A 23,599-nucleotide genomic window follows, 5' to 3' on the forward strand; every position below is an offset into this window, starting at 1 on the left:
CGATAGCTTTGATTCATCTACACTGTGATTTAGTACAAAACACTGCATCTGTTAATTCTGCCTCTACCCACATCTTTTCAGCAGAGACCTTGCTTGCTCTGCAGAAAAAAAATACAGAAGCTTTATTTTTGTGTTAATATTTTACCATAGTTAAAACAGAGGCAGAAACATAGCTCTTGGGGCAACAAGATAGTCAAGCAAATCTACTAGATGGGGACAGAAGAACAAGGAAGGAACTTGAGGAGGAAGGGAGAAGAGGATAGAGAGGTGTCAGAGTATATAAATAGATGAGAAGTGACAAATAGGAGCACATGCCAATCTAAAGATAGATAAAATATGAACTAGTGTTACAAGATATGCATGTTCTCATTAATCAGTTTAGCATTTAGTTTACCATGCTGATAACTTCCACTCATTTCTTAACGACAGTGAGCCACATTCTGATCTCCCCACTCATTCTGTATAGTTCCTTGCTCCTCAGTAGTTCCACTGAGGTCAATGGGCCACTCGGAGTAGGGTGTTTCCAGAAATGGAGCTCTGTATAAATATGGCATTTAAAGAAACCAGAAGGATGGCCAAGGAAATTGTTCTATTTCTCTCTATTGTGACTGAATAGAAAATTAATTTTTAAAAATTAAATCTGTGGTTAAATTTCCTGACAGGAAATCTGTGAGTAGGACTGCCCACAGGTCTCTGAGCTGGAGCCAGCAGTAGATTTAATTTTGAGTCCTCCTCTGCTTGCCTCTCAGGGGACCGGCTATGCCACTTGGTGCTGATTTGACCAAAAAGGAGCAAGTGAATATTGTATTACTGTTATTTATATGGCACCAACAGGCACCAACAGGGTGCTGGATCTTTTACAAACAGATGAGACTATCCTGTTGCAGATGCCCACATGCTAAACAGACACAATACAGAAAAAGGAGAGGAGCAGGTGCTATCTATAGCTTCTAAAAGATTGCATTCCTGCAGGACTTAGGTGTTCTACAACAGAAGTTTGCTGCCCTAAGTCTATTTTACCCTCATTTATTGAAAATACGAAGGTATTTTAAGATTATTTTGATGATGTGCATCTTAGAGACAAATTCTGCTCCTCTTCCTCCATAGTTCCAAAAGTGATTCAGTTCTGATATGCAAGTCAGGGGCAAGGAAATGCAGTAGGCTCACATCTCCTGTGCAGTGTGGAACTGAGAACCAGGGTGACTCCCTATTTGCCAGCATGCAGCATATGGGTCAGACTGGGATTATGGAAACTCAGAGACTCCAAAGTATCTGCCACTATATAGCTCCTCTCACCCTCCCTTTGCAGAGAGGGCACATTATAGCCACTCCACGCTTCTGTAATCCCGCCCCCCACCCTCCAGGCTGAGGCTAAAGCTCTTCTCCCTTCCCATCACAGCTACTTGGATCTGGATCTCCAACTCTAAGTGTTTGTGTCCTATATCTTACATTTTTGTAAAGCTGGAGATCCTTAACTTTCCAACACCTGTATTTTGCCTGGCAGAAGCATAACTGACTACTTCATTCTCAGCCTATAGCTATCAAGGCTGCCACACTAAGTGGGGAAGTCTTCTTGTTAATAGCTCCATTTACACCAGCTAAGGAGCTGACCTCGTGTTTGCCAGACCTTGCATTCTGCCTCCCAACGACTCTGACATTCCAGGGTTTCACAAACTTTATCAAGCAGTTACTAAACAAAGTGGCAAGTAAATAGGAACTGCTTCCTACCTTAATTTCCCAATTTTATTTTTAAAGTAACCATTGTGATTTATTGTATTTATGAGTTCCAATACAGAGCTAGACCTCGTCTGCTTCTTAGTCGTAACTAAGTCATTGACAATATAGGCTCTTTTAATATGGTACTATTTCTGCTCCGTGATTGGTCAAGGGGAACTTTCAAAGCAAGAAAATAATGAGTGATGAGTACCCAATAGTGAAAGCCTTGTTCAGATATGCATCCAAGTATTTGGAGGGAAAACAGCCATTCCCTGAACGTTTGTACAAACAAACATGGACATCATCAAAATAAACACTATGGGGAACATTTGTAACTATTGTTTTTAAAGAACCATCTATCAGAGAATCAGAGAAAACACAATTCCACTGAGATTTTCAAAGCTGCCCACGGATTTAGGTGGGCAACGTCCATCTGTTTCAATAGGAACCGTGCATCTACATCCCATAGATAGCTTTGAAATCTCAACCTTCATGATTAGATTTAAAGTAACAAAAATTCACAATAATTCAGGCAGCCTGCAAATCTAATTCCCAATATACCTGAACTAAACCCTATAAAGAGGAAGAGTGGCTTTGACTGGAAATGGGAGCCTATTATACTTTTCATAAAAAAGCAATGATGAGTTTAGTTCTAGCTGAAACTGTCTGTTCCGGAAGGCTTAGAAATGGAAGAAGCAGCTTTTCATGTTCTGTCAGACATTTTCATTCCCTGCTCTCTCAGACTTGCTTCCTTGCACCCAGCAAGTAGTGTTAAGCTAAGTAAGGGGCCCAAACCTGCAGTCTTACACGAATACTAACCGTGACTACTTGACTTCACGAGGACTATTTGTGCCATGACTGCTCGTAAAAAATATCACAGGGTAGGGCCCAAAGAGCTGATAGCCTATACATGCAGTAGAGAGAATTGTTGAAGCTCAACCCATAGTTCTAGCAGCATTATGTTAATTCTATAATTCTGTGAATGTTGCTCAAAGAACAATAATCCTCACACAAAATGGCATAGAAAATGCATGCAGCAAACATAGCTGTGACAAAGAGAAATAAGTGGAGTTACAGCAATATAAAGCTGTTGCAGTGCACTGGTGAAATGCATCCATCAGTCCCTGAGGTAACTGCACTGAAGAGAAAATGAGTTACACCAGAGAGGAGTTTGGTCTAACGTCTGGACTAGGCTCTGACTGGAATACTATATATTAGACCAGGGGAGGGCAAACTATGGCCTGCAGGCCAGATCCGGCCCATCAGGGCTTTCGATCTGGCATGTGGGATTGGCAGCCCTGGGGCGCAGCAGGGCTATGGCAGGCTCCCTGCCTACCCTGGCCCCATGCTGCTTTCAGAAGTGGCCGGCCCCATGTCCCTCTGGCCCCAGGAGGGGAGTTAGAGAGGGCTCTATGCGCTGCCCTCACTTGCAGGTACTGCCCCACAGCTCCCATTGGCTGGAAACGGGGAACCTCAGCCAATGGGAGCTTCAGGGTGGTACCCGCAGGTGAGGGCAGTGCATGGGGGAGCTGCCTGCCCCACTCCACCCCCAGGAGCTACTGCTGGACATGCTGGCCGCTTCCGGGAGTGGTGTGGGGCCTGGACAGGCAGGGAGTCGCTGCCACCCTGGAGCCACTCGAAGTAAGCCATGCCGGGCCAGAGCACGCACACTGAACCCCTTCTGCATCCCTCACTCCAACTCCCTGCCCTGATCCCTCAACCCCTGCCTTCAGCCCCCTGCTGCAACCCTCCTGCACCCCAACCCCCTGCCCTGAGCCCCTTCCTGCACACCGCACCCCCTCCCACACCCTGCATTCCAACCCCCCCAGCCCTACATTCATGGCCCTGCATACAATTTCTCCATCCAGATGTGGCCCTCGGGCCAAAAAGTTTGCCCACCCCTGTATTAGACCCCAAACTGGTACAGTAGCATGTGGGTCAACTCTCAAAGACAGAGTGAGACAACAGTCTGTGAAGGGACCCAGTCAAATCTACTCCACGTTCCTTTTGATGGGAGCCCATATAAAACGTACTGCAATACATAATCAGCAGGGCTAGCCCAAAACATTAGAGATTACGATAGAGTGACCACAGGGTTTTGAACCTGGGTATGAAAACAGAACACTTCATACCCTACTCCCTTGTAGTAATCATTTATTTCTGTGCTGTTAAAGAGCAGTTATTTAATCACTAGAACCGGCTGACTGCAATTAGTTGGGTGAAGGAGAATGAGGGTGGGAGATTAATTACTGATCTCCCTAAAAGGTAGACTGGAAAAAGGAGGTATGCTGGGTTAGAGAAGTGCATTCTTGATTTCTATGCTGCATTTAAATAGTGCTTTTTTAACTGGCTCCTGAGAGTTGCCATTTAACAAAGTGGACTTAAAACTATTTTGCTCTAAGTAATATGGGTATGTGAGCGTACTCCCCTTTCCCTCTCTCCCCCATGTTGCTTTTCTCTCATCTTGTATCCAGATCTTGAAACTGGTGCATAGCATTGACCTGTCATAAGGAAAACAATATGACAGAACTGATAGCATTCTTGTCTGATAACGTGCACTTAAATGGTGGAAATGTGATGCCTTTCACTCTCAGACAGGAAGCAATATGGCAAAACATGCTCCTTCCTAGCACAAAGGCATCAAGACCAGTTGCAATGCACCTCCTGAATGTAAGTTAGCCAGTATAAAGCTAAAGGAGTGTTGATCATTCCCCTTGCCAAAGAACATTACATGATTTTGAAAGTTCTACAATTATTGTTTTTCAGAACCTTTGGAAACAGCTATTCAAAAAAACCTTTACAACTAGATGACACCTGCCCACATCCTTATGGTTCAGGTCCATTGCTCCAATGAGTATAACCCGCAGAATACTGGATATTTAGTTTTTGAAAAGTTAGCCCAAAACTAGGTTTTAAGCTGAGTGTCCCAGGTCCTTTGCTATCTGGATATTCAACACATAAAAATGTATGTTCACTTAGTTGGTTGCAACAAAATTTAAAGTTCACTTTTAAGTTTATGTCCCTAGTACTAAGTTATTAAAATTCCTCTTTACAGATCTGAGAGCTGATCCCACCGCACTGAAGTCAATGAAGTTATGCAGATTTATACTAGCTGAGGACTTGGCCCAATATTGCTTAGCGCTTATACTGTATCTTGCTTTTTCAAAGCATTTTGCAAACATTAATTAATCCACATGTATTATTAATCATGTACAATCCTTTTTGCTGTTGAATTCATCTACCAAGTCAGCCCAAGATCCCAGCAGTTTAATTCTGCTTTTAATCCTGGTGAGAATCTCTCTATCTTGCCCTTCTCACCAATGGGGCAAATGTCAGCATTGTGGAGATCTGCAAGTTAGAGTTGAATGTCAGAAACAAAGAGATCCTGTAACTAGCATCTTGAACTTTAGACCTTCGAAGCACGATAGCCTGACAACCACACATTGTGTTAGAATTTGGAAATGTCAGTAAAGCACCAATTGGGATTCTGGGCAATGGCAAGTCGTGAAGTAGTCTGTCTAAAAAGTGACAAACACAGTCTTTAGGGCAAAGGAAGCCAGCCACATGCAGTCACTGCTAGCTGCTTCACAGAGAGATGCTGGCATTAGCTATAAGCAGAAGTCACAACAGGACTAGTAATTTGAAAGGACAGCCAAAGAACATGGTAGAGGGGTTCTTGTTGAAAAAGTGACTGGAGGCTAATGCAAGGACAGTCACAGTTAGTGATAAACCTACAACAGCATAATCTGACTTTGTCAATTAGATTATACAAGATATGTGAGCAAAGGCCAATACATTTAAAACGGCTGAATAATCATTTACTTTTTGCTAAGAGCACAATTGTTCACCATTGCAGGCTGTAAGTGACCAAACACTTGCATTTTTTTAAAAAGGGAGAGTAAATCCAACATATTCAAATGGTCTCTTTTATTTTATGAACAGGTAGGAGCCATCCAGCCCCAAATATCTGCCCCTATTGATTTAACTTGAGCTCACTGTGGTAGCTCCAGCAGGGTTTCAGGTGACGTCAGGGTTCAAACAAACGATGGCAAACCCCTCCACTTGTAGGTCCTGATAAAAGCCTTTCAGACACAGACTTTAAGGCCATCATGATTATCTAGTCTGACCTCTTGCACATCGCAGGCCATAGAACTTCACCCATGTATTCTTGTAATACACCCATAACCTCTGGCTGAGTTACCGAAGTCCTCAAATCTTGGTTTAAAAACTTCACCATTTACTCTAGTTAAAGCCAGCAAGTGACTCGTGCCCCACACTGCAGAGGAAGGCGAAAACCCCCAAGGTCCCTGCCAATCTGACCTGAGTGGAAATTCCTTCCTGACCCCAATGTGGCTCTCAGTTAGACTCTGACCCTTTGGAAAACACAACTCGCACCACATTCCCCATTCTGCAGGGAATGCTACACAAATAGGACCAGGAATCCCAAACAGTCCAAGATCAATGTCTCACCCATCATGCTCTTGAGCACTGGCTCCTATAGGTGGGGTTCTCAAAGGAAAGGCAAATTCCACCCTGGGAGCTATGACCACACCCATGACCTAATCCTGCCTTTTTCAAAAGCCTACTTTCTTAATCAGACCCAGCTATCATCTCCTCTCCCCATACCTAGGCAGTTTAGATATTTCCTGTGGGGTGTGGCAGGTACTTTTCCTCTCTTCCCAGGAAGTTTATTAACCTCTTTTTCCTGCTTTCTGGCAGTGGGATGATTAAACCCTATCACCTCCCCTGGAAATGTGTTCCAGGAGCTTACAGAATCTTCCACTTTTTCCTACCACTTGGATAGGCAACTGATTGTTTTATATGTGTGACCACTGGAGGGCAGTGGACCTATAACAATTCACACAGCCCAGTAGTGTCCTATAATGTCACTGATGCAGTATCACAGCTTTTTTAATTTTAACCATCTTTCTTGAGCAGTCTAGTCTTCCATTTTATGTGTAATATTTTCCTTGTTCATTTAAGGAGAGAGATTCTTGTTTTTCTTCAGTGTTACAATCCTGTATAAAAGCCAGTAGGAGACTACCATATTGACGAAATGGCATTTTTCCTAGGGCCAATGAACTAATTAAACACTCTTTAGTGTCAAATGCAATCAGAACCAAGGTCAGAAATTTTATTTACAAAACAAGTGACCTGATTCCTGAGGTTTCAATTAAATAAAATGAAGGATCAAATTGACCACTAATTCAATAATCAAGAAAGCTCTGTATTAGTGTCTGCATTACATTCTTCTGCCTGTGTGTCCGTTTGTTCTTGGACATTTCATTTTCAGATCACATCCTTCAGAATTTAACCGAAGGAGCCTGGTGACATCTGAAAGTGCGTAGGCAAAACTGATCTTTAAAAGCATCTCAGAACCAATTTACAGCAGTGATTAGACTATCAGACACAGAACAAGGTAGGCAATGCTCCCCTCAAAGAGTCTCCATGGGGTTTAACTTGAAAATGGGCACACATTCATGCTTATTAAAATAGCATTATTTGCATTATTTAAGGCAGGCCAAAAATCGTGTGCAGAAGCACGAACACTCTGAGCTAGAGAAGGCATATGCAAGCTATGGGCAGATCATAGGGCTGTGCAATAACAATACATGCATTATTACCCTTTATCACTCCTAAAACCAGTCCTGGAATGTTTTCCACAGCTCAGCACATAAAGAGTCTCTGGACTGTAAAGTCAACAGTCATGGGGGAGACAGGATTGAGGTGTGACACTTGCTCCCTACAGGTTCCATTCTAGATATAGCTGTTGAGGGTTGTATGTATCCTGAAGCCAGTATTTGGCCTTTAGTTCATAATCATTAACTTTTAGGAGGCAAAAAATCCAAGTGCTCATTGACTGCATTACCAACAATCTTTGCACTTCAATACAGATGAGCTCAGCTAACAATATTTTCTCCCTTCTGTTAGGCACAACATGATTTTCCTCAGCATCACTTCTTGTTAGGCCTTTCCACCCCCCTAAAACAAACACATTAATTATGGAAAATCAAATAGTCGTACCTATTTCTGTTTGAGGTTTGCTGTGTCCTTGATACAGTACACAAGACATTAATGTGGCGTAGGTTTGTTCTATACCCATGCTTATTTTTTTGAATCCCATTTCAAATTATCAGTTACAGTAATTCTTTTAGGTACTGAACTCAATTATAGTCAGAAATCAATGCAAAAACTCCCGTGTCCCCAACACCCAAGAATGTGCAGTGGCATTAGGAATGGAGCTCTCAGAGCAAAATGTCACCAGGTTAAGGAGATCAGTATTCATTTTATGTCACAACAGTTCTTGATATGTCATCAGCATGGTAGAGAGTACACGAATGAGTGCTGGGGCATGTGGAAGAGGGAGCATGTAGGCCCCAATCATGCAAACTGATCCCCATGGGCAGATCCCAGTCACCATGCAGAAACTAGAATGACTTCAGTGGGGCTCTCTGCAGTCATATGAGTCAGTCCAGACTGCAGGATCTGGACCAGCCCAGTTTTACATGACATACATCCTATGCCCTTGACACCCCTGTTACTCTGGTCTAAGCCATAATTAACTACATCAAAGTCAATGAAATTAAACCACTGTAAATTGAGTGTGAGAGCAGAATCAGGTCCTATGCCAATAGGACAATAAGAGACCAGTTTATGGACACCTAGTAAATCATTAAACTAAAATGACATATATAAGGAGTTTATCTTGAACTAGTTATTCCACAGTGCTCTAGAAGACTAACCAGTTCCTGAGCACTGCTTATTGTTTGTAACCATCCAAGTTATAAAGCAAACAAAGGGATAATCATACTAAGACTTGCAATGTTTTGGGTCAAAAAGAACGGTAATCTTGATACCCATACTGAAATCCAGTCAACTGCATTTCACTCAGTTGTATGAATGAATAAATACCTGGCATGTCATCCAAAGGATGTCACATTTCATTTGGGTTTTCTGCTAAAACACCTACCATGAGAGAGATTCCCATCTGACAGTCTGCACTGAGTAAAAAAAACTCATGTCAGAGTCACAGTTCAGTCCCTTTCCTCTCTTTCTCCATGGGGAAAGTAAAGTGCCAGCCCTTTTACTGGGACAGCTTACTTCCCCCTCTGTGCCAGCTCAGATGCACTGGCTGGCATGTTGATGGGGGGGGAATCCAAGGCTCCATGCACTCCCTGCCCATCTGAGTGGGAGGAGACTGATGGCAGCTGTTCTTCTCAATATGGGTAGCAAGCAGGGCCGGCTCCAGGCACCAGCGAACAAAGCAGGTGCTTGGGGCGGCCAATGGGAAAGGGTGGAATGTCTGGGTCTTCGGCGGCAAGTCCCTCTGGCCCTCTCAGACCAAAGGACCCGCCGCCGAATTGCCGCTGAGGAATGAAGCAGCGCGGTTGAGCTGCTGCCGAAGTGTCGCCGATCACGGCTTTTTTTTTCCTCCTTCGCCGCTTGGGGCAGCAAAAAAGCCTGAGCCGGCCCTGGTAGCAAGGGCAGGAGAAAAAGAGGGCTCTTTATGTCCTTCACTCTCCTGTACAAGCATACAGCAAGGGCCATAATCTTGCCCTGTGTGGTTAATGCATCCATTTTTACACACAGAAGAGTCTCATAGGAAAAGCTACACATGCAAAAGCTCAAAACATTAAAGCATCTATATATTGTTTAATTATGAAATGCAGAATGTATTAATGCTTATTTTAGAGATTTCAGATATGTTTGATTTTGTTTTCCTTTTTAGAGAACTAACACATCAGAGGTGAATCAACTAAGATCACTGTTATATATTATAGCTACAGTAACTCCTCAATTAATGTTGTAGTTATGTTCCTAAAAAATGCGACTTTAAGCGAAACAATGTTAAGCAAATCCAATTTCCCCATAAGAATTAATGTAAATGAGGGAGTTAGGTTCCAGGGAAATTTTTTTCACCAGACAAAAGACTATAATATATATTATATATTAATATAGTCTTTTGTCTGGTGAAAAAAAAATTCCTGGAACCTAACCCCCAACATACACACACAATATAAGTTTTAAACAAACAGTTTAATATTGGTGCACAGCGATGATGATTGTGAAGCTTGGTTGAGGTAGAGGAGTCAGAAGGTGGGATATTTCCCAGTGAATGCCTTACAGCTAAATGAACAAGCAATTGGCTGAGCCCTCAAGGGTTAACTCTCACACTCTATAAGGCAGCAGGAATGGAAGGAGGGGAGACAGCATTGCCGACAGAGACACACACCATGTGTGTGTGTGAGAAAGAGATGTGCATTTCCCCTTTACTTACGCTGACTCTACTCTTAAGTACACTGCCTGGTTAATTAGATCAGCTTGCTGAGGCTGCAGCTGCTGCCAGAAAGCTCCCTCCGTCCTGAGCCCTGTTGTGTGTCCCCCCTGCTCTATGGAAGATGGGGTAAGTGGGGTGCAGGAGCAAGGGAGAGGGGAACATCCTGACATTAGCCCCCTTCTTCCTCCCTTTCCCACCACAGCAAGCAGGAGTCTCAGGGAGCAGCTCCAAGGCAGAGGGCAGGAGCAGCACATGGCAGTGGGAAGAAGGACAGCTGAACTGCCGACAACTGATAGCCTGCTGGGCAGCTACTGCACAGGGAACTTAGGGGAGCGGGGAGCTGATAGGGAGACTCATAGTGGGGCTGCGGGTCCACCCTGGTTCTAAGCCCCCACCAGCTAGCTGCAACGGGCTGATCTTCCTGCAAGCAGTGGACAAAGCAAGCGACTGCCAAACTACGTTAGAAGGGAGCATTGCACAACTTTAAACGAGCATGTTCTCTAATTGATCAGCAACGTAATGATAGTAACTGGGATGACTTTAAGTTAGGCGTTACTGTATTTTGAACTTCTACAATTAAGCACACCCATTTCTGCACATATGTTCTTCACTCCTGTATTTCTACATATTCATTTTTTCATGCTTACACATTTTTGCCCATCCAAAATTTAGGCATGAAAAAGTGTTGGCATACATTTAAAAACTGCTTTTGAAACCGATCTTTTGTTTAATAGATGCATTGTGTCACAATGTAAACTTTAAACCATTTTAAACCCTTCACACTGAACTTTTTATTATAGTGAACCACCTCGACACATGTAGCACTTTACATAAGGAAAATCCATGACTACTGGTTCAAATGGGACACAATTCCAAGAGCAGAATTAGAAAATAGATGGGAAGTGAGTAGAGGTTGCCAAAATATATGGCTTTATATGTCTGGAATTAGAACCTGTTTAGCATTTTTATGACAAATAATTGAGCTGGAGGGAATTTTTCAAGAAAATCAGAAATGTATTTTACGATGATTTTATATAAGAACTCTTTAAACTCTTCAAAAGAAGAAAAAAGGAATGAAGAACAAAACCATGCTCTACCTGACGAGGAGTCCTTTCAGATTTGCTCCTGCACCACTCCCAATCTGAGAGTTCTGGTTTACGGCTCTCCTCGTGAGACAGCCTTCTTTCCTGCGCTTCAAAAAATGTTGATTTGTCAAAGTTTCTGACCTCCTCTCTTTTAAAGGCTTCTAGTTTGTCTGAAAGAAGACAGTCCATGCTTTTGTCCTTGCCAAGTTCTTGTTTAGTCTCCATATTTTTGCCCTTGTTGAAATCTTTAAACATGGAGCTATCCTCTGTGGGAATGGTGCTGAACTCAATTTTGGCAGATTTAAGGATTTTGTTGGTATCTTTCTGAGATTCTTGTGTGTTTTCACAGTCATAGTTCATCAGGTTGTGATATGATATAGAGTTATCATCACCATCATCTTCATGGTGGTGGTTTTCATGGGATATCTTGTAGATTCCATAACCTTGTTGGAATGATAGATTGAATTCAAACCCCCTCCTTTTTGCTAAACAGAAAGAGAAAAGCTTCTATAATTAAAATATTAAAAAGTTACATACAAGAAACACAATTAGAAAATATATTTTAAAAAAGAACTAATTTTATCTGTAAATTTAAAACTAAAATACAAGTTCGTTACTTTTAATAACAGACTTTTTGGTATCTATAATGTATAAATTATTATAGAAAATTAAATATTAACCATAGCATTATATACACACAGATAATTAGCTTATTTATTCCTTTGTCAAAACATGCTGGAATTTCTATGTCTTGAAGGTGGTTGTTTGCGAGAAAATAGGAATAGTTTCACCCATCATTTTTAAAGAACGGGATTTGAAAAGCCTTATAAAAGTTATACTAGAAGTAAATAACCAAATGGCTCATTTTGCAGTATATCAGCTAATGTGAAATTCCCCAAACCCCAAAAAGATAACATAACATGCTTTCAGAAAAATACACTTAGAATAATAGAAATGTAGGACTGGAAGGGACCTCAATAGGTTATCTAGTCTGGTCCCCTGCACTGAGGCAGGACTAAGTATTATCTAGACAATCCCTGACAGGTGTTTGTCTAACCTATTCTTAAAAACCTCTAGCGATTACACAGCCTCCCTACATTCTACTTCTGAGAATCAATCAGAACTGTACTTCAGTGCCAAGAGGCAAATAAGAAAAATACATTTCTACGTTAGAAGACAATCATGTAGGTGAACTAATTCCATAATCATCTTACCTTCATACACAGACGATATATACACTCCACACATAAAATTATATCCCAACATCAGTACTCTGGCTAATTATTTTAGATGATATAATAGTTCAAGAATTAAGGTAAGAGTGCTCTACTGACACACATTCCCTTAATTACTTCTTTCCTCTACCATAAACTCCCTCCATTCCCATTTTCTTATTACTAGATACAGTAATTAAAGGTATGTCTCTTATCAAATCATGAAAGCAAATCTACCTAAGAACATTTTAAGACACAAAGTACAGAGAACCATTTATAAATTAGTGTCTTTATTCAGCATACAGATTCTGTTTCTCAAAAGATAGATTAAGTGTGAAATTACAAACTCAACAATTATTCTATTAAAAATTCAGAATAATAGCCTTTAGTATGAACATCCTAAAAAAACATTTCTATTTATTAGGACTGTTGATTAATCACAGTTAACTCATATGATTAATTTAAAAAATTAATCGCAATTAATCACACTGTTAAACAACAGAATACCAATTGAAATTTATTAAATATTTTGGATGATTTTCTACATTTTCATATATATTGTATTCTGTGTTGTAATTAAAATCAAAGTGTAAATTATTTTTTTATTACAAATATTTGCACTGTAAAAATGATAAACAAAAGAAATATTTTTCAATTCACTTCATATAAGTACTGTAGTGTAATTTCTTTGTCACGAAAGCGCAATTTACAAATGTAGATTTTTTTTTAGATAACTGTACTCAAAACCAAAACAATATAAAACTTCAGAGCCTACAGGTCCACTCAGTCCTACTTCCTGTTCAGCTAATCGCTAAAACTAACAAGTTCGTTTACATTTACAGGAGATAATGCTGCCCTCTTCTTATTTACAATGTCACCAGAAAGTTAGAACAAGCATTTGCATGGCACTTTTGTAGCTGGCATTGCAAGGTATTTTACATGCCAGATATGCTAAACATTTGTATGCTCCTTCATTCTTTGGCCACCATTCCAGAAGACATTCTTCCGTGCTGATGACACTCATTAAAAAATATACATTAATTAAATTTTTGACTGAACTCTTTGGGGGAGAATTATATGTCCCCAGCTCTGTTTTACTTGCATTCTGCCATATATTTCATGATACAGCAGTCTCGGATGATGACCCAGCACATGTTGTTCATTTTAAGAACACTTTCACTGCAGATTTGACAAAACACAAAGAAGGTACCAATGTGAGACTTAGGTTTAAGAATCTGAAGTGCCTTCCAAAATCTGAGAGGGATGAGGTGTGGAGCAGGCTTTCAGAAGTCTTAAAAGAGCAACGCTCCGATGCAGAAACTACAGAACCTGAACCACCAAAACAGAAAATCAACCTTCTGCTGGTGGCACCTGACTCAGATAATGAAAATGAACATGCGTCGGTCTACACTGCTTTGGTTTATTATCAAGCAGAACTCGTCATCAGCATGGATGCATGTCCCTTGGAATGATGGTTGAAGCATGAAGGAACATATGAATCTTTAGTGCATCTGGCATGTAAATATCCCGCGACACCAGCTACAACAGTACCATGCGAGTGCCTGTTCTCACTTTCAGGTGCCATTGTAAACGAGAAGCAGGCAGCATTATCTCCTGCAAATATAAATAAACTTGTTTTTCTGAGTGATTGGCTGAATAAGAAGTAGGACTGAATGGATATGCAGGCTCTAAAATTTTACATTGTTTTATTTTTAAATGCAGTTTTTTTATAATAATTCTATATTTGTAAGTTCACCTTTTATGATAAAGTGATTGCACTATAGTACTTGTATTAGATGAACTGAAACATACTATTCCTTTCAGATTTTTTACAGTGCAAATACTTGTAATTAAAAATAAATAAAAAGTGATCACTGTACACTTTGTATTCTGTGTTGTAATTAAAATCAATATATTTTAAAATATAGAAAACATCCAAAAATATTTAAATAAATGGTATTCTATTATTGCTTAACAGTGCAATTAATCACGATTAATTTTTTTAATTGCTTGACAGCCCTACTATTTACATTATCATTCAATTGTTTCTTTACCATCATCATAAGTTTACCTCTGTAAGTATTAGACTAGATTCAGAGCAAAGCTGTATCTGGAATGAATAGTTTTCTTGACAAACTGCAGCCACTCTCCTTGGGATAGTGGTTAAAAGTTCATGGTCTGGATTTGAAAGACGAATCCAATTCAGAGAGAACAAATGACTTGACCCAAAAAGTGCTTTTCTGAAGATCGTGAACCTTGTTCTCCTCTCATTTACTCCCATGAGATTCAGGAGTAAACCCACTGAAGTCAATGGAGTTACCAGTATAACTAGGGAACTGATTTAAATTTTCTATGGGTCACTGCTGAATGGCTAATACAGAAAACTATTATAATTATTATATGTGAAAGTAATTGCAACACATTGCTGTGGCTATGAGGTCCTGTCGACACCGAAGGCCTCTCAGTGGATGGATGTGTGAGCAGTAGGATGCGAAGGGCCTTTTCTCTCATTGACAAAATTCCTGTAATTCAGGGGCACGGTCACTCAGAATTCAGAGGTGTTTTTGCCTGTCTTTCCAATGTGTTTAGCACAGTCAATGTATTTTCTTAATGCATGTCATTGTGGCAGATGTGCTTTTCTAGGGAGGGAGTATTGTCCAGAGGCTAGAGGAGGAGTGAGTTGAACCCATAGTTTCTGTTAAAAGGTTTGACAATGATTCGCTGAGTGGTCTTGGGCAAGTCACTTAACTTCTCTGTGCCTCAATTTCCCTGACTGTAAAATGGGATAATAATACTCTCTAGTCATCTTATAGGTATGTTGTTAGGCTTATTTAATTAATGTCCATGAAAACCTTTCAGATCCTCATATGAAATATGCTACAGGAGTGCAGAGTATTATTACTGTTGCAGACAACTTTCTATGCAATCTACTATAAAATTTACTCTAACAGTCTGTTGCCATATGGAACATCACTTGAGATAATATCTCATCCTTCAACCTCCCACACTTACTCTTCCTTTCTTCTGAAGAAATGGCATATGCATTCCTCCTGCAGTTAATGATGCAGCCACAGGGCAGGTGGATCCAGCGTTCTGACAAAACAAACACAGGGGTGACCATGGCAGCTAGTAAAGTCAGCAGAAAACTGAATGTCTCAAAGGAAAGGCTTTGAAAACCCACTATGTGCTGGACAGCCATCTGTATCTGAAAAGCAGAACATTAAGAAATTAAATCACTTCAGTCACATACTGAATTTCCAGGAATAACAAAAGCATCACATTGTTAATGTGACAAAAATAGAGGTCACAGATTTTCATTGATTTCCCGCTAGGCTTTGTGATTTTGACAGATGCTAGAAGACAAATGTCCTTATACAGTCCCTCTCCCTCTCTCTCTATTTCTCAGAATGCCTTATGCTGCAAATGAAATGATAAATATTGATGCCTGAGGTCTGCCAAAGAAGCAGCTCAGATTCCAAGCAATTCTTAGGGATTACTGAGCCAATCCGGTGAGGTGCTGAGCATCCTCCACTCCCAAAGTCAATGGGGTTTGAGGGCACTCAGTGCCAGGCAGGACTGGGCTTCATGCACATTATAATTCTCATTCTTTATGGAAAGAAGCTGAGAGGCTGACTCCATACACATCCATAGGACAAGGATGACACTGAACAATTCCCAACATGTTCACATGCCCAGCAAAGGACTCACTTGTAAGTATCCTTTGTTATATTTATCCTTCCCATACATTGCATCAAAATGTAGTAACGCTTCAACAATTACAAAAATACAAACATTCTTCATCACTTCTCAGACAAGCTTCAGTTTCTTACCCAGAGATGACTGGCAAAGGGCGTGACTCAGAACTGTGAGGATGGAGGGAAAAAAAATCTGCCTTAGTAAAACTCACAGATCTCAGAGTCAACCTAATGCCTGACAGGCTGCTTGAAACACAAAACCTGATTCACCCCTACCGTTAGCCTAGCTCTCTGCTGGGTTCAGTGGAGTTACACTGATGTAAAACTGGAAAAACAATGATGAATCTGGCTTTTCATTTTTAAAATGCACTTTTTTTGTATGAATGTATCAATCCTGAAGAAAGCCAGATAAATACATACACAAACACAGCTCTGTTTGAAATGAATTCTATGGATATGATTTATGCAGCTCAGAATTGCTGGATGACTGTTTCAATTAATATCACATAAACTCGGTCCCTGTGTAAATCAATCATTACAAATATGCAAAGAAGTTTGACTTTTTACCATTGTTGGAAGCCAGAGAATGACTTTTGTCAATGCAAGAATCAGCGAGAATCGTTTCTGAGCAAACTCCACAGTGTAGCTCCTGCTCTGCACACTGTTTGTGCAATGGGAGTCCAGCCCACAGCTCTCAGCTGGGCTTTGCCTGAATGCCATCTCCGAGCTGAGGCAGGTGTTTCGGAAATGCTTCAAGGTTTTATCCACGGGGTCCTCCGGAGAAAGGGATAGGGCGGTGCTACAGACTGGGGGCGTCCCAGGAGTGAAATAGCCTCGGGTGATTTCCTGGTAATCGACATAAAGACGCTGTTGCTCATCTGAGCACAACAGTTGGTAAGTTAGAGGGACAGAAAGCACAGTGAGGAGGCAGAAGCACAACGAGTAGAAAATGAATAAAAACAGGACGTAGGAACTGGTGTAGTCTGTGAGGCAACCCCAAGAGGTGGGGACATAGGTGCCCCAACCACAGAGAGGCAAAATGCACACCAGCAAGCTGACAATCCAGATAGTGAGAATGGCCCATATCATGCTCACTGGCTGTTTGGAGGTCCGCTGACTCCACATCACAGTTTTGTTGATCGTGTAGAAGTTGTAAGAAACTATAAGAGTACCTTTCAGATTGCTAGAAATGCCCTGAAATAAATAAAGCAGCGCTGATGTGGTGCACAGAGGCTGGGGGAGCGCCTTGCTTGACCACTGCATGAGCATAAAGATAGTCACTGGCACCACGCTTATCAAATCATCCACAGATAAGGAAGTCACAATCATTGAAAGTGTGGTTTTGTTTTGAATTTTCAGTAAGGAAACTAGTGAATAAACGCTGCCCAGCAGGGTAGTGAGCGTAATTATAAACGTCAAGCAAAAAAGAAAGGTATTCAGAGTTCTTTGTCCATTGGTTATATCCATAATGCCATGATTTTCAGTAAAGAGGCTTGTCCCATTCAGTGGGAAATGAGTAGGTGTTACCGACATGGTTGTTAGGGATTTTATTTTGCCTTCTCACCGACTCCGCAAGTTTTTGTCAGATGAATCGGAACTGCTCGACATCAGAAGTTTCTTCTTTGTTTTCATAGACTCTCCTTTTTGATACTTGATCAGGATACATTCAGGTGTGTGTGTCCTCTATGCCCAGGATAACTCACACACAAAAAGCAAACTCCATCAAAGGAAACATTTACACATGTACCAAAGAGCACATGATGCAGATAAAAAAGCAATTCCTCCTTAAAACACACTTTGGGGTTTGAGCTGGTTCTTTATAATCCTTCCAAGTACAAGAGGATGATTAAATTGGGCTCTTGCAGGAATAAAATACCATTCACTTTTGACAGATAGCAGACAATGTGCCTTACTCGAGAGTTCAGTTGAAATGAAGGCAGAATGTCAGGTATGCTCAAGCCCTACTGGTTCAGGGAGAAACATAGTAGAGAATGAGAGGCTCTTTGATTCAGCCTGCGCTGTTCAGCGCTGCAGAAGGGAGGAGTCAGATCCAAGCAGGATAGCAGAAAGGGGGGAAATTAGTATCTTTCCAGGCAGAGCTGCCTCTTAGCTAGATCAGAAACACAAAACAGAGTCCTTGGTAAGCCCCACCTCCAATGCTGACACTAAAATCCAATGCAAATACTCAGACCTGATGTCAGCCATAAATGTCATCCCTGAAAGCCCAGGGCTGCTCCACAGCTGTGCATCACAAGCTGGAGAGCTGCTTTTATTCCTACTATATTGTCTGTACTCTGAGCACGGAGATGGGGAAAGCTGCAAAAGCCTTTTATAACAGATGAAACAGACGGTGCATCCTGTTTTCCCTTTTTATTCTTACTCCAAATGTATGTGTGTGTGTAACTATAATACATATATATCTACATTGACAACAGTGACAAAAGGTTGTTACAGACAGAAAGCAATCAGCAGCACAAATTGGCAAGTTGTGTGCTAGCTTTGTGATGGATTAGCATCCGTCTGGGGGGGCACATAAACTTTTATTCCATAGAAGAACGTTCAAACACAAAGAGCATAAAGTACTGAATGAATACTGTCTTTTGACTAAACACAGGCAAACCAGCACATAGTGTGCCTTTGGATATGTACAGATTCTCTGCACCTTGAAGTCTTTAAACCACAAGTTGAGGACTTCAATAGCTCAGACATAGGTCAGGGGTTTGTTGCAGGAGTGGGTGGGTGTGATTCTGTGGCCTGCGTTGTACAGGAGCTCAGACTAGATGATCATAATGGTCCCTTCTGACCTTAAAGTCTATGAGATATTTTACATTTAGTAAATGTGATGCTGGTCAAACTGATAAATTGACAGTATTGGCAAGAGCCTGGCATTATGCAGGCAGGGAGGTGGAATGCAACCTTTTTGCAGAGCTCTGCCTCTCCCCTCTGATCAGGAACAGTGCTGCTATTCAAATACTGGCTTTGGGTGTATCCACAGCACGACAGACAGGCTCTGTTTAATTGTATTATTGTTTAAGGCTAAGACTGCTGTAGACTGGCACTAAAATGTGATTGACACCTCCACATTCATTTCATTTGTGATGTATGCCAGCAAAGACCTGATCTTGACCCCTATTCTAGAGGTTTTGTATTGCTCTAGCAGTGCAAAACAGATGAAAAGACAACTTGACTGGCCAGTTGATGATCTGCTCATCATAGGAAGGCATGGCTGGGAGAAAGGAGTATTGCTGCTGTCCACTGATTCCCCAGATACTGAACAGCCCCTTGAGGGCTACAACAACTCAGAACAACCTTGAGACTACTCTAAGGCCTTGTCCACACCAGCAGTGGCATGTAGGTTACATGTAGCTACACACTGCAGTGAAGAGCGGGACAAAAATAGGTGGGAGGCACTGCTTGGGCATGTAAAGAGACATGTAGGGGACATACTCTAAGGTTCTGACATGGCTTTATTTGCCTAAATCGTGCCTCTCCATCTACACTGCTATTAATACCCATGCCAGGGAGTAAGTGCAGTGAACGTACTTGACACGCCACCATAAGGAATGTAGACAGACCCTAAGCTGCTCCTCAGGACTCAACTGGCACTCCAAGGATCAGAAAGCTGCAAAAAGTGGCTAAAAGACACCTCACTCTACAATCTTCAAGTTGTGTCAGGCACAGCTCTAGATCTGCCCCATACACCCTGCTTTTGTCCTAGTATGGGATTGCAACTTATCTGTCCTCCGTGGGCTGCTGCTACTAAAAGCTAGGGCTCATTTCCTTAAAGTGTATTTAAAAATCACAATTGCCTCTACCCTGAATCTACTTTAAGTCAACCACAGTTCTCTAAACCTTGAGATTAACAGGCCAAGCCTGTCTGGGATTACTGTCAAGAGACAGGAGGAGAAATAGGCACCACTCACCCTTGTATGGGCCATCATTTTTATTTCAGCTGATACACTCTCAATATCCTTCATCCTTTTGCAACCTATGTAGAGGGCAGGTAGGTCAATTCACTTATCAATTCTGTGCTACAGGACTTCTCTAGCTGACAAAGTCTTTGCATAGAACATGATTCCTATCCTTGCAAGAGACTACAGCTGGGATCCACAGCTGGATTTTCTATAGAAAGCCTCCAAATACTAAAAGTGGAAATTATAACAGAATTCACTTTCATTCTCTCCTTAGGAATCCAGTACCAGTCTTTATCATGAATAAGGCTGCAAGTCTTTCACAGAGGTCATGGATTCCATGACTTTCTGGTACCTCTGTGACTTCTGCAAAGGCCTGTGTGGCTGACCCCAGGCCAGCTGAGCAGCTGGGCACCGGCCACTGCTCAGGTCATCCCAGGCAGTTGGTCCCAGGCTTCCTCAGAGCAGAAGTCTGGGAGCAGCACTGGTGGGGCCTCAGGTCACCCTCCCCGCCTGGAGCAGCAGGAGGAGCAGCAGCGGAGGTGGTGGAGGAGCAGCAGCGACAACGGTGGGGCAAGAGTGGCAGCAGGAGCAGCGGGGCAGGGAGAGCGGCGGGGGTGGCAGTAGCAGTGGTGGTGGGGGCAGTGGCAGCAGCAAGGCAGCAGCAGCCATGCCCCAGTGTGCTGTCCGCCTGCCCAGAGCATCAGCAGGGCCCCCGGGTGCCACCCCCACCACCCAAAGCTGCAGCAGCAGCAGTGCTCTAGGGCTCTCCACCCGGAGCCACATCAGCAGGGACCAAGGGTGCTGCCCCCCTGCACAGAGCAGCAGCAGTGGTGGGGCTCTGGAGTCCTCCCCAGGAGCAGCAGCATCCAAGGGAGCATCCCCAAGTCCCTAAGATTTAGTTAGGGGTATTTTTAGTAAAAGTCATGGACAGCTCAGCGGCTGGGACTTCTTTTTTTATTGCCCCTGACCTGTCCAAGACTTTTACTAAAAATACCCATCACTAAATCGTAGCCTTAATCACAAGACAGTTGATAATTTCAAATTCCTTTTATGAATAACACTAAAAAATACACCCTTGTTACAGCACAGCAGTTACAATATACCCTAACTAGAAATGTATTTTCCTTTAAAATGAAGAATATAGCACCAGGCCTAGACACTAAATAAATACAGGGACTTCTGACAATGGGGGATCTTCTGACAATTAAATAAAACATTTGATTGTACTATATAGCCAGTTGTTTCAGCATCCCCAATGTTGGGCACAAACAACACTTCAAATAAGAAAGAAAGAAAAATTGACAATGACTGTAGCTGTTAGGCTCACACACAGTCTTTGGTTTAATGATGTAGTGCAGCTGCTGAAGACATTTGGCATCAGGTCTGCGATCGCTCCTTTATGGTTCGGTCCCAGTCTCAATCCCACTGACTTCTTTAAAATTACAGGCAGCTGCATTAAGATCCAACCCAGAGATTCAGTCTGGGTTACCCCTAACAGCTCTAGCTTCTCCCTGCAGGGCTGGGCTGGATCTGACCAGTGCTTACCAAGGTTGTCAGTTTTGTGCCCCTGGCATAACTCACTACTGATTGGACAGGAGCTTCCAGCTTCTCTCTGGGAGTACGCGTGTACATGCAGGAAAGTCTGCCCTTAATGAAGCTTCTACACCAGCTTCGAAACAACTACTGAGGATGGTTAACAATTTCCCGCACTCCCTGTAGCAACTACTTCTTTGCAGCCATTCAAGGCTCTTTACTGCCAGTTTGTTTGAGAGCAAATAGAAACAGCAGCTGTAATTACAGCAGTAAGTGTTTTTGGCTGACCACCATGAAATAATAAAAAGAAATGGGGGTTACACTTACATTCTCTGCACATGCTCCCGCTGGCTGGGTGGACTTCATCTGCACTCTTCTCTCTTGTCACATTTCTGCTAAGGGACCTCAGTGTTCTTAAGAGGCTTTCTTGATGGCACTTCCCTTTTTTCTCCTGGGAAATTTTTCTTTGCTACTTCCTGCATCATGCTTCTACTATGTGAATTTATAGTAGGTGTGATAGCTGTTCCAGAGCTAGCTCAGCTATCAACTTCAATTTTTTGGAGTTCCTTGTTTAAAATCTCACCTACCAAACAATCTCATATGTGGATTTCTTTACTGAATGCAAAGTCAGACGGTTTTGTTTGTTCAAAGGGGGCCTTCCCACTATCTCCGGCCATCTGGACCCTTTGGTAAAATCACTCCCACTCATGCATTCCATTCCTGTTTGGAATGAAACACTCATTAGACTCATTCAGAACAATGTCAAGGTATTTTTTAATCCCCTTCCTCAGCAAAGACAAACAATTTATACGTATTTTCAGCCTCACTCACCTCTCAGTAAATTAAATGAGCTGATATGTACCTCACCACTCTGGGATAAACTTTATTGCAATTTGAAATATGGTGAAGCACTTCTTCCACTCAGGTCATTCCATGGCTTTATAAAGCAAAGTCATATGGAAGGATGAACATTAGCATTTTCTTTTCCTCTTATTTATGTTAGTTCAAAATGAGTCAACCTTTGACACTATGTCAAAGTGGAACAATGGTACAATGGTAAAGAAAATGGTAAAGACTCCCAGGAAGAGTCACTTTTTTGTAACATTGAAGAAGGAACTTTGTTGGAACAAGAAAAACAGTATTATTCCTGAAACTGCACTCTTACTCTCTCAGCTTCATTGTAGAGCTTCTGCTCCACCTCCTGGCTTCCTTCTATGGTTTTAAACAAACAGTACACATCTTCACACCACCCACATCTCTTTCTTAACTTCTAAGTGGCATCTGTGTGTATCAGAGTGCAGGTCCCTTGGGAGATGCATCATATGCTTAGAGAGCTCCTAGTAGTGTGAAGCAGGCTCAATTAGGTGGTTCTTTGGCATCCATTTTAGGACAAGCTTCTGGATGGTAGACACCAAAAGAAAAAGCTGGACTGAGAAGTCACACCATGGGTGCACTGGCACAACCAGTCCTCATTCACCTCTGAAGGGACTGCTGACATTCTGTTCCACAGTATAGCAAGGAGAAGCCCTAGCTGAAGATCTTCCTGTGCTCTAAAAACACAGTAGCAAGAAGGCAAATTCACCTGCTGCTAAGCCATCACTGGATGTGCTATGGATTCAGACTACTTTCAGGCAAGGGCTGTTTCTGTAAGTTGCTTAAGACGTTTACTATTTAATTTATGGCATGCATTACTTAACCTCCCAAATTGCAAGTTCTTTATCACTTTCCCTATACACATGCCACCTTGTGGGATATTACTTGGTAGTTTTCAGAGTGGTAGCCGTGTTAGTCTGTATCAGCAAAAACAATGAGGCATACTTGTGGCACTTACTAACAAATTTATTTGGGCATAAGCTTTTGTGGGCTAATACCCACTTCATCAGATGCATGGAGTGGAACATACACTAGGGAGGTATAAATACACAGCACATGAAAAGATGGGAGTTGCCTTACTAAGTGGGAGGTCAGTGCTTACGAGCTAATTCAATGTACATTGGAAGTTCTTGTCAACTATTGAGAATTGCCTACTTCCAACTTACATTGAATTGTCTCCTTAGCACTGACTCCCCACTTGGTAAGGCAACTCCCATCTTTTCATATGCTGTGTTAGGGTGCCCAGACAGCAAGTTTGAAAGATCGGGACAGGGAGTGGGAGGTAATAGGA

General features: G+C 41.9%; 2 protein-coding genes across 2 annotated transcripts in view; one reads left to right on the forward strand and one right to left on the reverse strand.

Moving 5' to 3' along the window:
* The window catches only part of GPR149 (G protein-coupled receptor 149), a 39,996-nt gene extending 22,475 nt beyond the window's left edge, over window positions 1-17,521 (reverse strand). The window contains exons 1-3 of the mRNA XM_050965915.1: window positions 16,556-17,521; window positions 15,306-15,498; window positions 11,092-11,564 (exon numbers count right to left, since the gene is read on the reverse strand). Of these exons, the coding sequence (XP_050821872.1) occupies window positions 11,092-11,564; window positions 15,306-15,498; window positions 16,556-17,521 (1,632 nt within the window). The remainder of the gene's footprint in view (window positions 1-11,091; window positions 11,565-15,305; window positions 15,499-16,555) is intronic.
* The window catches only part of P2RY1 (purinergic receptor P2Y1), a 1,183,293-nt gene that overhangs the window by 907,712 nt on the left and 251,982 nt on the right, over window positions 1-23,599 (forward strand). The window lies entirely within an intron of this gene.

Source organism: Gopherus flavomarginatus, chromosome 8 (assembly GCF_025201925.1).
Source record: "Gopherus flavomarginatus isolate rGopFla2 chromosome 8, rGopFla2.mat.asm, whole genome shotgun sequence".
NCBI classification, from domain to species: Eukaryota; Metazoa; Chordata; order Testudines; family Testudinidae; genus Gopherus; species Gopherus flavomarginatus.